This window comes from Otolemur garnettii, unplaced genomic scaffold, assembly GCF_000181295.1.
Source record: "Otolemur garnettii isolate 467f Iridium unplaced genomic scaffold, OtoGar3 scaffold00058, whole genome shotgun sequence".
Lineage (NCBI taxonomy): Eukaryota > Metazoa > Chordata > Mammalia > Primates > Galagidae > Otolemur > Otolemur garnettii.
The window spans coordinates 275,082-292,747 of NW_003852453.1; the positions used below are offsets into that span (position 1 = coordinate 275,082).

Consider the following 17,666-nt stretch of genomic DNA (forward strand, 5'->3'; position numbering starts at 1 on the left):
GCTTTGCGGAGCCCGGTGGTGCCGCACTTCGGTGCTGCGGCGGCGCCGGGGGTCCCGGTGACCGGGGGATGGGCGCCCGGTCCCGGAGCCAGGCTGGCACCGCTCACTGAAAGAGCCCTTCGCTGGGCTTGTGGCGGGGACGGGTGCCCGCCCTGAGCTGTGAGCGACGTGTCCCTTTTCTCTTTCTGTGCCAAGGTTTCCCTCCGAGGGTGCGATGCAGCGGGCGGCGGCATTTGTCCGGCGGGGCTGTAGCCCCCGGACCACGGGCCCCTGGGGCCGGAGTCGCAGCAGCGCGGCCGCCGAGGCCTCAGCGGTGCTCAAGGAGCGGCCCGAGCGCAGCCGGCGCGAGCGCATCCTCACCCTGGAGTCCATGAACCCGCAGGTGAAGGCGGTGGAGTACGCGGTGCGGGGACCCATCGTGCTCAAGGCCGGCGAGATCGAGCTGGAGCTGCAGCGGGTGAGCGCGGGCAGGGCCCGGGGAGGCTGGGGCGCAGAGGCCGGCAAGGAGGGGAGCCGACCCGCCGACTTTCACCCCCTTTGGTAGCTCCTCAATTCAGCCAAGCGCGGCTAAAACAAGGAGCGCCCTCCTCCCGTCCCTTCACCCACCAGTGCCCAGCACCCGGCGCAAAGGGAGGCCTCAAACACGGTTCACTTGTTGAGCTGAATTCGTCGATTGTTGAGCGACCGAGCTGTCGGGCATTGCACGCTGTGTGCCTGTCCCACCCGCGTAAACCCAAAATCCGCTGCAGGGAGGAAAACAAGCGGGTAAAATAAACAGGAGCGCTCCAGGCAGTGAACAATTAGTGCTTTCACGAAAGTAAAACGGAGGAGGGGTGGACCTGGGTGGTGGGAGGAAAGCCTCTGTAGGTGGGGGGTGTGGGGAGGCCCTCTGCAGAGCTGGGCTTGTCCCCAAGCGTTTTCTCTGCCTGAGACCTTGTGGGTCTTTGCCAGTCTTTAGTCTGACACTAGTGGGGGTATGGAGAAGGGTGAGCAGAATTCCTTCTTTAAGGCCCCTCCAGATACCCACCCCTTTGAGGACAGTCACCCAGGGGGGCCTTTAGGAACTTGGTAAGGTGGCGCTGGGACTTTCTTCACTTTGGCTGTCTGGATGACTGCGGTCTTGGCTTAAGTTCATAGCTTCATGTAAAGTGACACACAGCCAGGAGAGATTTCAGCCTCTCCACGGCCAGGGTGGCTGGGGTGGGTGTAAGAGGTGTTCCTGTAGGAGCCCATTTCTGGGTGACATTCAGAAGGCAGAGTCAAGAGGGGTTTTCTAAAAAAAGTTAACACTCCTAAGGTTTGTAAGAAGCCGATAAAGTAGTTGCCCATCTACCCAGCTGCTTACTCAAGATGGGTCTGGCCCAGAATGGGAATGGAGGGATGGGGGCTGCTCCTAGAACTGCTCTTAGAGGTACCAGATTGCAGTGTCTCAGGGTCAATTGGTCAGTTAGTGTTCCTTGAGTGCTGGAAGGAGGCCTCAGGGGTCCAAGTCACTTGGCTTTTTCCCATGGGGACTTTGGGGGTTTGGTGAACTCATGGCCTGCTGGCACCTTGTTGGGACACCCAGTTCTGCTGACTCAAAACTGCTGGACAAGTCAGAGTCCAGTACTCCTGCTGACTCCTTGCAGGGATACGTTTAAAGCTTGGCCCAGAGAAGGCTGGCTCCATTTCTGTGCCTCTCTGGCACAGAGGTGGGCAGGGGTAGAGAACACGGTTTTTACTGCTTGGATTCTTGCTGATATCTAGCAGGCTGGAGCTGGCCCTCCTTGAGGCAACAGACTGCTAAAACAAAGCTGGGATTACAGTGTTCCTGGTTTATCACGTTACAGCTGATTTCCAAGGCTGGCAGGGTGTGAAGGAATTACCTCTACCTCTTCCTAAATAGCACCTTCCTCCTTGGCTCTGTAAAGTGTGAGGATGAGGAGGACAGAGGAGTACTGACTTGATGTATTGTTCTCTGGGCCTAGCTCTGCTCCCCGCTCCCCCAGTTCTTTAGGGATTTTTAGCAGGCAGAAAACACGGGAGCATGCCAAGTGGGAGCAGTGCTGTGAGCAAATGCAGGAGGTTGGGAAGTTGTGGGCATTTGGGGAAGAGGGCTGGTACTGTTAGTAGAACACTGCCTGCTAGAGGGATGTGGGAGGCGAATGGGACAGAAAAAGTGGACTGGAGTCTTGTGTGACAGTCTGAGACCTTTATGGTGCATTTTGGTGGGACATGGGGTAGGGAGGGGGCAGAAGGATTCCAGCAGGAATGTGGCAATCCCTGCCACCAATTGCAGGTGGCAAAAGTCTCCATCCTTGGGCCAGAGGCATCCTGATTCTGAGACCCATGCTCCACACCCCCATGCCCTACTCCTGAGTTAGTTGAGAAGTTCTTTCTGTCCACCTATATCCTCTGAATGCTTTCATTCAAGCTTGTCCCTTCTCCTCCTCTTCTCACTACCTGGCTGTAGATGCTGGAGACGCAGCCCTGGCCAAACCAGCACTGCCTCATAGACCTCTCATCCTCAGGAGACAGCCTGTTTTCACTTTGCCAGCTTAAACCATGCCCCTCCAAGACAGCCATATTTCCTCAGTCATTTCTTTTCTTTAAATTTATTTTTGGTTTACCCTGACTTTACACAGCTTATTTTTCTACTCCTGTTTTAAACCATAGTGGTTAAAAGCAGACTGGTGTTATGAGGTTTGGATTAGGTTAGAGGTGAGATGGGCCAGGATTTGTAGGGAGCAGCGTGACTTGGAGTGAGTCCTGTATCTATTCTGGGCCTCAGTTTCCCTAGTGTATAAATAGAGGGAGAGTTACCTGGTTAGCCCAGGATTCTACCCCACCCTGAGAGTTTTTTCTCCTTGTCCATTTGAAAATGTCCATGGGGATCTCAGATGACCCCAGTGTCAGTATTTATGCTGCCTGCCAAGTCGTTTCACCAGGGGCTCTGCAAATAGCATGGGCTGTTTGGCTGGACGTGTGGCTCTGGTGTTTTAACTTCAGCAAGGCTCGTGGGGCTGACTCCCCATCATTATTGCTTCTCTCACAGGAAGAGTTCTCCCCCAACTCCAGCTGTGTGCTCTTCGGGAGGGCCTGCTTCTCCCTAATAGCAGGTCCAAAAGGGGGGAGAAGCTGTCTCAGCTTTTCAGATCCTGGTGTGCACTGCAGCAGCACTTAGAACGAGCTGCAGTTAAAAGGAGCTTTGAACAGACCTTGCAGTTCTTCCTCAACCTACTCTTTTTCCCTTGCTTTATTGGGAGGCAAGGATTTTGGGGACTGGCACAAGCAGAGTCAGAGGAATAAGTTGCCTTCTTCCAGTTGTAGAAGAAACACAATGGGGGTAAAATGTTCACAAGTAGGGGAGCCATCACTGCTGTTAATGTCAGTGTGAGCTATATCCAAACACAGATCTAAACAGGACGTAACAACACATGACTGTAGTTAGTGAAGAGCTAAGGTTGGAGACTCAGGATGTACCAAGTGTAGGTGGTCAAAACCAGACATTTTCTATAGAATTTAGAAAATAATTTGTGGGGTAGCCTTCCAATGCCAGTGACCCTGTACCCATCCACCCTGTCCAGATCACCATACTCTCGTCCTCGGCTCTGCGTGGTGAGCTATGGGCCCCAAGCAAGGCATTCCAGAGTTTACCCCTCCAGGATAAGGCCAATTTATTTCTCCTAAAGACTAGTTTGAGATGCTAGTGGTAATGCTTTGAGGCTAGAAGCTAATTAGAACTGTCAAGAGTCTGTTCTCAGGCTAATGAGAGTTGCTGGGGGATAAGCCTGCTGAAGGTGCCTCTCTCCTTTTTCATCTCCTGGGTCTCTCTGGATGGGGAAGGTGCTCTGTGGGGTTTTCTGTGACCTGCCTGGGCCTCTGCCTTGCTGTTGTGAATTGTCCTGTATGGAGCTCATTGAGCTTTCACCCCTGGCTCTGCCCTGCAAATGTTGGCTTGTACAGTTGACTGTCCCACACCCCCCCCAGAGTTCCGGGGCTTGCACCAGCCTTCCACTTCATGGTTAGGAAGCTCAGCCTTGTGGGCTCCCCCTGACCTTGCAATCAGGCATGTGTAGCCGGCTCCAGTTCATTTGTCCTTCCACTTCAGGACTGCACTTTGTGCTGGACCTCCGTCTCTTCAGCTGTGAAATGCATCTGTTTTCAGGGACCATAGGGTCTGGTCAGGGTTTATCTCTGGCGCCTTTTTCTGGAGCTCTCTGTAGGATTTCCTGCCTGTCCCAGCCCCATTCATTGCCCCTGTGGAGTCAGGAGGCTCGTGGTCTTTTCACATGATGCTCCCAGGGCCTGGGATGTCCTTACTCCTGTACCCTGCACCTTGCCTGAGCTCTGAAGGGCAGTGGCCATATGGGTGTTGCTCACTCCTATCACCAGGGTGTGGTGATCAATAAATCTTTGTTGAATGAGAAGTAGGTTCTTTGGGGAGTAACAGCCTTACCCAGCCTTGCACACACCACATCAAGTGACAAGAACCATCCCTTGCACAAGGAAACTGTATTGTGCCTGTTTCCCCCCAGCTTTATTGAGGTATAATTGACAAGTAAAAGTTGTATGTATAGCTGGGTGTGGTGGCACATGCCTGTAGTCCCAGCTGCTTGGAAGGTTGAGCCAGGAGAATGGCTTGAACCCTGGGGTTTGAGGTTGCTATGAGCTAGGATGACACAACAGCACTGTGGCCTGGGCAACAGAGTGAGACTCTGTTTCCAAAAAACGTTTGTATGTATTCGATGTATGCATACAGTGTAATGATGTGGTATATGTATCTATTGTGTAGGTAATAGACTGTGCAAATGATTACCATGGTCAAATTAATACATCCTCACTGTATATAGTGTGTGGGGTATATCTTATGTGTGTGTGGGAGGTGAGGACACTTAAGATTTGCTCTGTTAGGGGGGTGCCTGTGGCTCAAAGGAGTAGGGCACCGACCCCATATGCCAGAGGTGGCAGGTTTAAATTCAGCCCCGGCAAAAAAAAAAAAAAAGAAAAAAAAAAGATTTGCTCTGTTAGCAAATTTCCAGTAAACAGTACAGTATTATGGTCACCATGCTGCATGTTAGAGCCCCAGAACTTATCTCATAAGTGAAAGTCTGTGTCCTTTGACCAACATCATTCCGTTGTCCCCAGCCCCTGGCAACCACCATGTACTCTCTGCTTCTGGGAATTCAATTTTCTTGGACTCCAGGTGTCTTTCTGTGCCTACCTCATTTCACTTAGCATAATATTCTCCAGGGTCACCCAGATAGTTGCAAATGGCAGGATTTCCTTCTTTTTTATGGCAGAATAATACCCCCTTGGGCGTGTATATGTATATATGCCTGTGTATAAATACATATGTATGTGAGTGTGTGTATAGAGAGAGAGAGAAAGAAAGAGAGAGAGAGAAAGCACAGTTTCTTTATCCATTCATCTGTGAACAGACACTTGGGTTGATTCCACATCTTGGCTATTGTGAATGATGCCACAGTGTGGGAGGAGTACAGATTATCTTTTCCAGATACTGATTTCACTTCCTTGGGATATATACCTGGAAGTAAGATTACTGGATTGTATGATAGTTCTGTTTTTAGTTTTGGGGGGAACCCCTCTACTGTTTTCCATAATGGCTATACCAGTTTACACTCCCACTACCCGCGTGCAAGGGCTCCCTTTTCTCCACAGCCTTGCCAACACTTATGTTTTACCTTTCTTTGAGACTGAGTGTCACTCTTTTGCCTGGGCTAGAGACCCATGGCTTCCACCCAGCTCACAACAACCTCAGACTTTTAGGCTCATAGTGATCCACCTGCCTCAGGCTCTTGAGTAGCTGGGACTACAGGTGCCCACCACAATGCTGGCTGATTTTTCTATTTGTAGTAGAGATGGGCTCTTGCTCTTGCTTAAGCTGGTTTCCAGCTCCTAAGCTCAAGTAGTCCTCCCACCTCAGCCTTCCAGAGTGCTGGGATTACAGGCGTGAGCCTATTTTAACTTTTTCTTTTCTTTTGAGACAGAGTCTTACTTGCTCACCCTTGGTAGAGTAATATGAAATCATAGCTCACAGTAACCTCAAATTCTTGGGCTCAAGCAATCCTCTTGCCTCAGCCTCCCAAGTAGCTGGAACTATAGGTGTACAATGCTAGGCTAGCTTTTTTAGAAACGGGATCTCACTCTTGCTCAGGCTGGTATCAAACTCTTGAGCTCAGGCTATCCACCTGCCTTGGCTTCCCAGAGTACTAGGATTATGGGTGTGAGTCACCATGCCCAGCCTTCTGTTTTAACTTTTTGACTGTCCATTCTAACAAGAGTATGGTTTTTGATTTGTATTTCATTAGTGATGTTGGACATCTTTTCTTATATCTGCTGGCCATTTGTATGTCTTCACTAGAAAGCCTATCAGGACTTTTGCTCATTTTTTAATCAGACTCTTTGGATGTTTTGTTGTTGAGTTGTATGAGGTCATTATTCACATATGTTGGATATTTGGATATAAGGAACCCTTATCAGATATGTGGTTTACACACACAGTCACCTCTTGGTTAATGAATTGGTTCTGGGACCTCCCTTGGATATCCAAATCCGAGGATGTTCGGGTCTCTTATGTAAAGTGGTGTAGTTTTTGCACATAAGCTATGCACATCCTGTGTGCTTGCTGAAAACATCACTAGATTACACATAACACCTAATATTAGTGTAAATAGTTGTTGGACTAAATTGTTTAGGGAATAACGACAAAAAAATCTGTACGTGTTCAGTACAGATGCAAATTTTTTTCTAAATATTTTTAACCCATGGTTGTTTGAATCCATGAATGCGGAAGCTGAATGTGGAGGGGTGGCTCCCATTCTACATGTTGTCTTTTTGCCTTGTTGGCCACTTCCTGTGCTGTCCCTACCTGTTAAAATCACCCAGCAGCCCCGTGACCCTCATGATGAGGCAGGGTCTGGGCTGGGAAGGACAGTGCTAGGTTTCTTTTTTCTTCTCCTAGCTAACACCCTCTGAAATATGCCATCTCCAGAGCCTGGAGGCCTGCTCCCCCAATTCCTCCCTGAGCCAAGTGGTGGGAAGGGAGCCTCCCTGGGTGCGGTCTTCCCTCAGTGCCACACAGGAGGTAGCTCCAAGTGGGATGTGTGCAGGCGGATTAGGCAGGTGGACACTAGGGTGCCGAGAGGGGAAGCCAGGATGCTAGTGCTTGTCAGTCCCTTTGACCTGGCAGGGCCTTGGGGGCTGGGCTGGGTCAGGGTCACCACTGGGTGTACCTATGAGGCCTAGATGAGTCATCATAGGAAGTTGCCCAGCTCCTTGGCATTTCCAAACCGTATGGACTATATTATTATTTATTTATGTATTTATTCTTTTCCTAGCTCATTTGTGTATAACTCATGTAGACTTTGAGTACACAGAAGCAGTCTGCTCAGAACAATCTCCTCTGTACGGTGGTCCTTGGCAGGCTGGTCCCTTGCCCCTTTCAAGGAAGCCAGTTTGCTACCCTCAGCTCACCTATCAGAGCAAAGTGTCTGAAATCTGTGGGAACCATGACCCAAGGATGGAGGTGCTCAGTGTTCCCAGGCTCTGTTTCCCTGGGCACACCCTGAGCTGGTTGAGCAGTGTGGGGAAGGAGCAGCAGGACTCTTTCCTAGGCTTTATTTCCTCCCTGTCTTGGGCTGGCCCAGGGCCCACTGCTATGTATTGGTTCCTGGGCCTTACAACTGTGACAGATTACATACACTCTACCAGAGAAAGGGCAGTGCCTACACCATGGAAATCACCTGGGTTCAGCCCTCTGGGCCCAGGGACTGTTCAGTTAGGCTGCAAGAAGGCAGGAGGCCAGGAGCCCCAGTCAATGCCAGGGGGTGGGTCGGCCCACCCTTTGCACACAGTGGCTGGTAAGGGTACACCCCCCTCTCCCAACCTTCTCAGTTCCCTCCTGTGGGATGAGCCCTGGGGCCGCTCACCCGAAGCCTGAGTCTCCCCAGAGCCTGCCCCCGTAGACTGGGCACTGCTGCCCCTGCCTTGTCTCCTTAATGCCATAGCCACTCTGGCTGCCCCAGGAGTCTCTGTGTTGGCCATCCCTGAGGAACTCTGTGGAAGGAGCGCAAGGGATTCCAACTGTCCCCTTCCCCCAAGAAACATAACTTTGAGGCCCTATTTACAAAGGCCCAAGGCCATTCTGGAATGTCTTCCTCAATGTCACCCTGCTCCCAGGCTTAGGGCTGGCAAACTAGAGTCAGAAAAACTTGTTTAGCAACTGCTTTTATCTCTCAAGCCCACTGGCTTGTTTTGTTTTGTTTTTGTTTTATAGAGACAGAATCTCTGTTTTGCCCAGGCAGGTCTCGAACTCCTGGGCTCAAGGGATCCTTCCACCTTGGTCTCCCGTGGTTTATATTACTAATTTTAAAAAGGCCAAGTTTTCTTTTCTTTCTTTCTTTTTTTTTTTTGGTAGAGACAGTGTCTCATTTTATCACCCTCGGTAGAGTGCCATGGCATCACACAGCTCACAGCAACCTCCAACTCCTGGCTTAGGCGATTCCCTTGCCTCAGCCTCCTGAGTAGATGGGACTACAGGTGCCTGCCACAACACCCGGCTATTTTTTTGTTGCAGTTTGGCCAGAGTTGGGCTTGAACCCGCCACCCTTGATATATGGGGCTGGCGTCCTACTCACTGAGCCACAGGCGCTGCCCCAAACGCCAAGTTTTCTAAATTTGCTTTTATTCATACATTGCAGGAAAGGAGAAAAAAACAAGTGCCAAATTCACAGAATTATATCTTTAAGGTTTGCATTTGGGGTACCCTTGGGGCAGCAGAGCAGGAATGAGAGCCCTCCCTCCCTCTATCCTCCCTGACCCTCACAACCTTGTTCTGGGCTACCAGTGTAAGATGGTGACATTTGCTCTTAGCCAAGGGCTTTCACGCTGTTTGTTCAGGTAATCCTTTCAGCCACCAGGAAGTCCTTGAACCTGTTGTTGACTTCAGTACTTCCACTGGCTAATTCCAGGTTTATCGGGGAGCTGTGTGGAATCCCATGTTCCAGGCCCCCACAGTTCTCTGTCCAACCATGGTTTTGCCTTTGCAGCAGCTGGGCTGACCTGGAGTCCCCTTTGGTGATGTCACAAGAGCCTCCAAGTTCCTCTCTTTCCTCCATCACTCCAGCAGTGGCCTCAATTTTGCTCTTCAATCAATCTTTTCATCCTCAATGCTTTTTTTAAAAATGTGAAAGTCAGCCCACATTCTTTATCCACATTCAGCGAGGGTTGGAAGAGAATGACCCTGTGCCTTCCCTGCTGACCTTTGTCTTGCTGTGCTGAGGATACCCACTGTGTCCCTGGGCACTTACTGAAGTCTCAAGGTGGAGCTGTGCCTGGGGGCAGAGTGCAGTGCGTGACAGGGACCCTCTGTCCCTGCTGCCCCAGGATGCTGCTGAGGTCTCCTGTCTCCCTCCCTCCACACTTGCCCCAGAGCCCCCTTTCACACCACCCTGCGCAGTGACACTGTGGCCCTGCAGCTCTCCCAGTGTTTCTGGAAAGCAGGAGGAGCAGAGCATGGTAGTTAGGAACTATGACCTTGGAGTATGGCTTCCTGGGATCCAACCTCAGTACTTGTCTTTTTCAATTACGTGAACTTGAGCAGGTTTCTTAGCCTTTTGAAGCCTTAAAATCCTAATCTTTAAAATGGGATTGTACTAGTTCTTCCTCCTGGGGTGGTTGTGAAGATTACATGGGACCACGTGCATCAAAGGCTTGGCACCGTGTCTGACGCTTGGTAAAGTTCAAAATAGGGCTGCTTATTAATATCCTGTGATAACACTGGTTGGCCTCGGAGATCCAAGGTCAGAGAGTCTCTAACTAACCACCTGTTGCTGTCCCTCTGCTTAGGGCATCAAGAAGCCATTCACAGAGGTCATCCGGGCCAACATCGGGGATGCTCAGGCCATGGGCCAGCCGCCCATCACCTTCCTCCGACAGGTAAGCTAGGCTGGGAGGGGCTGGCACAGGCTTGTAGGGCCATCCATTGCTGCCTTGTCCATCCCACCCCCCTAAGTACACAGCTGGCTCCAGCATCTGGCAGGGAGGTGTCTGTGACCAGCAGCCCCACCAGTGCCCAGTGCCCTCTGGTTCTTTCCCTTGGCCCCCTCCCCTTTCAAGGTTGTTGAAAATTCTTAAACCCATTTGGGGCTGCTCTGGTGTCCTAGATGCTAAGCTTGGCTGGCAAAGGCATCAGTGGGGTAGGTGGCAGCCTAGGGCAGAGATAGAGGACCCTTGGGCTGGGAACGTGGTGTGGGGGTTCACAGTGTGGCTTCTCAGTGAGACACCTGGGCTTGAGTGCTGACTCTGCCTCTTCCAAGCAAGCAGGATTTGGAGCAAGCAGCAGAGATCAGCAGACCACCATCTGGGAGGGTGGCAGGGGACCTGCCCCATCCAGTGTCAGCACAGAGGCTGTGCCATTGTGAGTTACCTCTGAGTGACCTGGCTCCCTCCTCGGGGCTCCAGTCTGAACACCAGCCACAAAGATGCTAAAATTGGGGATTGGGGGTTGGGAAGGGGATGAGCAGGGCAGGAGGACCCCTGGGGGCAGCCTGAACAGAAGTGGGAGACTAGGAGGCTGTATGGGAGCTTTTTCTGGGAGAAGGGCTGGCTGAGGCCTATTTTAGACCAAAAAAATGGTTTAAAATAAGGTTAAGGTTCACAGGCTGGGGTGGGGAGGGACAGACACTAAGCACTGGGCACTCTGTTCCCTTTCCCCTACCCCACCCTCTGGGGTAGAGGGCTGAGAAGGGTTGAGGGGCCTCAGCCCACGGCCCCTAAGGGATTGCATGCAGGATCACAGGGAGCAGAACTGAAGTTGGAGCTGGTCTGAGGAATGTCCACTGTGTACCCCTCCCACAGCCACTGCTGCTGCCCCTCAGAGCAGGCCAGCTTCCCATGGATATCAGAGTCCCTAAGCTGGGCCCAGGGTGGGGAAACTTGAGACCAAGCAGAGCAGATTTGGCAGGGCAGGGAGGCATGAGGAGGTCAGAGGGCCCCAACATCCACAGGCTTTGGAGCAGGGGCTGAACAGGGCCTCTCTCTGCAGAGATTCACCACATGGGCTTGGGACTCCAGAATAGGCCTAGCTTTTCCTGGCTGGCAGATGTGTTCCCAGATGTAGCCCTGCTGCTGGGCACAGCAGGCCCAGCCTTTCCTGCCAGGTGCAGGCTATCTCCAGCTGTCACAAGTCTCTAATCTTTACAAGTGTTCCTGTGACAAGGGCAGACCAGATTGCTGCCCCTTACACAGATAAAGAAAAGCTGGGCACCCACCATGGTCACCTGGCTGGTCTCAGAGCTCTGAGCCCTGACCTGCCCCCAGCATACCTGGCTCAGCTCCTAAGCCTCCGGCTTAGGCTTGCCTGCTGAGCTGCAGCTTACTGGCACTTTTGCACACATTTCCTTGCATAATCCTCTTAATTTGTGAGGTTAGGGTGATTTTCTCTGTTACAGAGATGAGAAAGCTGTTCCAGTTTTCAGCTGGGGAGGAAATGGGGTCTGGGTATGGTGGGGAGCTAAGGGTGTGAGCGAGGAGGGGTCTGTGCAGTCCTGTTCCTGGCCCCTCAGCCCTGGCCTCCCACTCAGGAAACTCCTGGTTCTTGTGCTTGAGTGTGAAGCCCACTGCCCCTTTATGGGAGAATTGGGGACTTACTCAGCTTCTCAGCTCCCCTTCCAGCAGCCACGCTTGGGCCCCAAGTCTGGTCCTGGTGTATCCTGACTCTCAGCATCTCCCCTTCTGCTGTGGAGAGCCCAGTGTCCTCCCCACACACCCTGTCCCACAGGCCGAGTGCTTGCAGGGAGGTGTGCTGTGGCAGTGTCCCAAGGAGTTGTCTTCTTCCTCCTCTCTGCCCTAGAGTCCCCTGGGCCCCAGAAGTGGGGTGCTGGGAACCCAGCCTGCACCTTGTCCCCCCAGGTGATGGCACTCTGCACCTATCCAAACCTGCTGGATAGCCCCAGCTTCCCAGAAGATGCTAAGAAACGTGCCCAGCGGATCCTACAGGCTTGTGGAGGAAACAGCCTGGGTGAGGCCCCAAACTGTCAGGTCCCCCAGGGCATAAAACGAACTGTATCCCTGTGTGGGCTCACATGTTGGCCTGTGAATGAGAAGTGAGTGTGAGTGAGGGCCAGCTGGTGTGTGCGGCAGTCCTCCCCCCCACCCCAGCCCGCTTGCCTCCTGCTTGCTAAGTGACAGTGTAAGTGCAGTCTCTGGTGACTGAGTACGGTGGGTGCCAGGGCCTGCATCTTGTGAAATTTGGGTTAGACATCTGGGAACAGCTTTGTGGTTGCCAAGCCTGTCCTCAGAACAGAAAGTTTAACCCAGGGTTTGACCTCGGTGGTGGGAGGCAGGATGGAAGTACAGTGTCTGGTTTTGTTCAGGATTCTTACCGCCCCAGCTCCAAATGGGTCCCTGCCTCATTTTGGGAGGTTGTGGCCAATTGCTGGGGAAGGGTAGGGCTTTGAGACCCCTCGGGCCCCCTCCCTAGTTTCCTTCACTCTGACTATGCCAGTTCCCCTCCCATTTCATTGTGTCCCCTCAGCCCACCTTCACTCACCCCTTCTTTGGGAGCCTCCAGATAGAACGCAGGGCACCAGAGGGCTTCCTGAAAGGAGGTCCTGGAACTTGGCCACGAGCATGTGAAAATGATGATCTTTCCCCCTGTTGAGAAGTTGAGATGTTCTCTCCTTCCAGCCTCCAGGCCTCTGGCTTTCTGCTGTCTTTCACTTTCCTTACTGTTTATTTTTGTACCCTCCCCCCATTCATTGTCTGCACAGGGAATCAGCTTCCTTTGCCCTGAGGAATCCAGTTCTTAGAACTTTTTTTCTTTTTATTTTGTTTTTCTGACACAAAGTCTCAATTTGTCACCCTTGGTAGAGTGCCATGGCATCATAGCTCACAGCAACCCCAAACTCTTGGGCTCAAGTGATCCTCTTGCCACAGCCTCCTGAGTAGTTGGGACTATAGGCACCTGCCACCACTTACAGCTAGTTTTTCTATTTTTAGTAGAGATGGTTTCTCGCTCTTGCTCAGGCTGGTCTCAAACTCCTGAGCTCAGGCAGTTTACCTGCCTCGGCCTGCCAGAGTGCTGGATCACAGGTGGGAGCCATGCGTCCAGCCTTAGAGCTTCTTAGTATGAATGTCCCAGAACTTGGAGCTTAGAAGATTTATGTGACTTGTGCAGCAGGGAGTCAGCTCCCCTGGTCCCTCTGTCATCTCTCTGCCTTTCCCTTTGCTACTGTGTCCCTTTACTGAGAGCCCTGCTTACCTTTCTGACTGTGGTCATCCCCTAAGACCTCTCTCTAAGCCTGGGCACTCCTAGTGGTAGCCCTTTCCAGAAGGTGCCCCCGCTTCTGTCCATCAGCCACACATGCCAGGTCCCACACCACAGACTGGCAGAAAATAGCCCAGAGGCCTGGCCACCGGGCTCCTCTTCCTCCCACAGCCTCTGCCTGGCCCAGTGGACAAAGGTATTTCTCAGAGACCAAGGGCCTGAGACTCCTGGGAGCCCTAGCTGCGTGGGGGGCTGGGGCTTCGCCTTCTGCAACTTTGTTGCATGATGCTAAGCCTCACCAGCAGGTCTTCTAAGCTCTTGGTTGGCCAGAGCTGGGGTTGTGGATAGGGAGGCCATGTCCATGTGGGTCCCTTCTTTGGTGTCACAGAAAGAGACCAATTGGTTTTTGTGTTTTTGTGACCTGTACTGAGTTCTGTCCCAGGATCCCATCTGTGAACACAGATGAGGCAGGTGCATGCCAAGTCTCTTTCCTCCTCATCCTTCCAAGAGGAAGCACTTTGCATTCACTTCCTAGGCTGTCAGAGAAGGTAGACACATGTGCTAAAGCCTTCCACCCACTGTGGGGTCACTGCTAGGTCCTGCTTCTGCAGGTAGAGGGACAGTATGACCCTTCCTGTGACAGGGAGGCAGAGCTGTTGTCCTCTGTCCATAATGCCATGAGCAGCACTTTCTTGCCTGTGGAGGATAAAGGAACTGGAGCATGTTACTAGGCCCCAGGGCCACCCAGCCCAAGTGGGGGTTGTTAGATCTGAGATCTGTACACGATGTCTTGAAGCTTACCTAGAACATGTTGTTATCACGTCCTTTAAAATTCTTACCAGAGCTTCATTTATTTCTGTTTGACAGAGTAATTCAGTTCTCAGGATGTGTCCTGGATCTTTAATAGGATTGAGGTAAAACCTAGCACATGCCTGGGCAAGGTAGGAGCTATGTGCCCAGCGGCTCCCTGAGCACACCCTACTCTATGCCAGGTGCTGTTCTAGACACTCCAGGGCACTGGCGAATGGGAGCAGACAGGGTTTCTGTGCTTATAAAGCTCACTCTCAGATTTGGGAGAAACCAACACTTAAAAGAATTCTCATAGGCCAGGTGCAGTTGGCTCATACCTGTGATCCCAGCACTCTGGAAGGCTGAGGTGGGTAGATTACTTGAGCTTAGGAGTTTAAGACCAGTCTGAGCAAGAGTGAGACCCTGTCTCTAGTAAAAATAGAAAAATTAGCTGGGTGTTTGTCAGGTGTCTATAGTCCCAGCTACTCAGCAGTCTGAGACATGAAGATCACTTGAGCCCCAGAGCTTGAGGTTGCTGTGAGCTGGCTGATACCACCACACTCTACCCAGTGTGACAGAATGAGACACTGTCGCAAAAAAAAAAAGACAAGAATTCATATGAATACATAATCCCCAGTTTTCATGAGTTTTTAGAGCCGTAGGATTATAACGGGATTCTAATGCAGAGAGAGGTATACAGAGAAAGTGGCATTCTCCTCACTAGGAGGTTGAGGAGGAACTTACAGATGTGTGACTGACTGAAAAGCATGTGCAAAGGCCCTGAGGTTGGGAACTGAGTGAGGTTGGGTGAGTGGGTCCTGGTGCAGCAGCATTCAGTGACACTGGGGAGTTTTGCTGTGGCAGCGATGCTAGTTTTTTTTTTTTTTTTCCCTAAGACAGAGTCTCACTTTGTGGCCCTTGGTAGAGTGCTGTGATGTCACAGCTCACAGCAACCTCCAGCTCTTAGACATAGGCAGTTCTTTTGCCTCAGCCTTCCAAGTAGCTGGGACTACAGGTGCTCACCACAACGCCCAGCTATTTTTTATGTAGTTTGGCCAGGGCCGGGTTTGAACCCACCACCGGGTATATGGGGCTGACGCCCTGCTCACTGAGCCACAGGCGCCGCCCAGCGATGCTAGTTTTAAGCTCTGGGAGTTAGGTTGACATTGGGTCCTGAGCAGTAGTTTAATGAGGTATGGCCTACCAGTGGGGCAGGGGCCCTAGAGAGATGCACAGAAGAACTAGGTAGCAGCCCCTACCCTCGAGGACCAGCAGTCAACATGGCAGGAGGCTGCTGTGTAAAATGACAGGAGAGAGGGTGGGGGTGGGGGGACTCTTTAGGACAGGCCCCTGGAGACAGACTGGAAATGAGCCTTGAAGGATCAGTGTGAAACATAACACAGGATCTAAAGAAAAAGAAACCCAGGAGCCTCCTTAGAAGGGTGGAAGGTCTATGGCTCCAGAACCAGAGGACTTGCCAATGGGTGAAGGTCTGGGCATTCGAGAAGTGGCTGGGCAGGAAAAAGGTGAGTCCTTGGCTATTGTGGGATGACCAGGCCCCAAGGAGTAGAAAGTAGAGCAGTTGTTACTGTTGTTGAGATAATCTTAACTCAGTCACCCTGGGTAGAGTGCTGTAGCGTCATAGCTCACAGCAACCTCAAAATCTTGGGCTCATGGACTGGGTGAGGTGGTTCATGCCTGTAATCCCAGCATTCTGGGAGGCTGAGGTGGGCAGTTCACCTGAACTCACAGGTTCGAGACCAGCCTGAGCCAGAGCAAGACTCTGTCTCTAAAAATAGCCAAGTGTTGTGGTGGGTGCCTGTAGTCCTAGCTACTTGGGAGGCTGAGGCCAGAGAATCACTTGAGCCCAAGAGTTGGAAGTTGCTGTGAGCTATGATACCACGGCAATGTACTGAGGGTAACAAAGCAAGGTTCTGTCTCAAAACAAACAAACAAACTTGGGCTCAAACAATCCTCTTTCTCAGCCTCCCAGGTAGCTGGGAATAGAGAGTAGGGTAACAAAAGAAGGTAGAAGGATATAGGGAGACTGGGAAAGTTTCTGTACACAGTTGCTCAGAAATAACAAACAAATTTCCTAGTGAGGAAAGTGTTCTCTGACACTAGCGTTTCTACTCTCCCCACTTTTTAGTTTACAAAATACTTAAAAAGTATTTGAATACCCAAGACAAAGTAACAGATGTCCCTGTATCACCACCCAGAATTGATGCATATTAAAGTTTGTTACTTAACACGTTAGAGTCTTGGTCTAGCCACTCATTGTACAGCTGGTTTGAGGGAAAGGGGTGAATCCAGTACTGCACAGAGAGGCTGAGCAAAGCCAGGACATGTCGGTTCAGAGCTTTTGGCCATGTTCTTCCTGAACGCCTTCCTTGATACATGTTGAGTCCCCAGAGAAGAATCTACCTTCTAGAGCTGTTTTTCCTTCTGTTGGTGGTTTACAGTAGTCATAGAAGGAAGAGGCTTTTTTTAACGTGTAAAATTCAAAAAATCTTAAAAGGCATACAATAAAAAGTCTGCCTGCCTTCTCTGAGCCCCCAGAGAATTCGCCTCACTAGTTTTAGTCTTCCTCCTGAGGGATTTTGTGCATATGCAAGTAGATGTTTTCATTTTTTTTTGTGGTGGGGGAGATAGAGTTACACTCAGTTGACCTGAGTTGCCTTACAGCAACCTCAAAGTCCTGGCTCAAGTAATCCTCTTGCCTCAGCCTCCCAAGTAGCTAGGACTATAGGCATGTACCAGCAAGCCTGGCTAGTTTTTGTTTTTAGTAGAGATGGGGTTTCGCTCTTGCTCAGACTGGTCTTGAGCTCATGAGCTCAAGTGATCCACCCACCTCAGCCTCCCAGAGTGCTAGAACTATAGGTGTAGGCCACTGTACCCATCCTTTCTTTTTAGTTAAGATCTTACCCTGTTGCCTAGGGTAAAATCAGTGATGTCATCGTAGCTCAGTGCAGCCTCAAACTCCTGGGCTTAAGCAGTCCTCCTGTCCTAGCCTTCCCAGTAGCTGGGACTGGAGGTCCATGCTACCATGCCTGGCTAATTTTTCTGTTTTTTGTAAAGATGGGTCTCACCATGTTGCCTTAGGCTGGTCTTAAACTCCTGGCCTTGAGCAGTCCTCCCAACTTGGCCTCCCAAAGTACTAGGATTACAGGAGTGAGCCATCATATGCAGCCCTCCAATTTATTTGTAAAAACATAAATAGTGGCCTAACATTTAAAAAAAAAATTTTTTTTTTTGAGAGACAGAGTCTCACTTTGTTGCCCTCAGTAGAATGCCGTGGCATCACAGCTCACAGCAACCTCTAGCTCTTGGGCTTAGATGATTCTCTTGCCTCAGCCTCCCGAGTAGCTGGGACCATAGGCACCTACCACAACTATTTTTTTATTGCAGTTTGGCCAGGGCAGGTTTGAATCTGCCACAGAGGGCCAGCGCCCTACTCACTGAGCCACAGGCTCTGACTTTTAATCTTAAACGGCAGCCTGAGGATGATGGCGTCATAAGGGTTTGGGTGTGAGTGTGACGCATGCCCAGCATCCACATTGCTGTGGGGTGGGTGCAGGCCCGGCGGCCACATTGCTGTGGGGTGGGT

General features: G+C 51.2%; 1 protein-coding gene across 1 annotated transcript in view; it reads left to right on the plus strand.

Annotated features, from left to right (window-relative positions):
• Window positions 1-6: 6 nt before the first annotated feature.
• GPT2 (glutamic--pyruvic transaminase 2) overlaps window positions 7-17,666 on the plus strand; it is a 40,301-nt gene continuing 22,641 nt past the window's right edge. Inside the window, exons 1-3 of the mRNA XM_003792520.3 lie at window positions 7-457; window positions 9,850-9,939; window positions 11,914-12,022. Coding sequence (XP_003792568.1) covers window positions 215-457; window positions 9,850-9,939; window positions 11,914-12,022 — 442 coding nt within the window. The 5' untranslated portion in view covers window positions 7-214. The remainder of the gene's footprint in view (window positions 458-9,849; window positions 9,940-11,913; window positions 12,023-17,666) is intronic.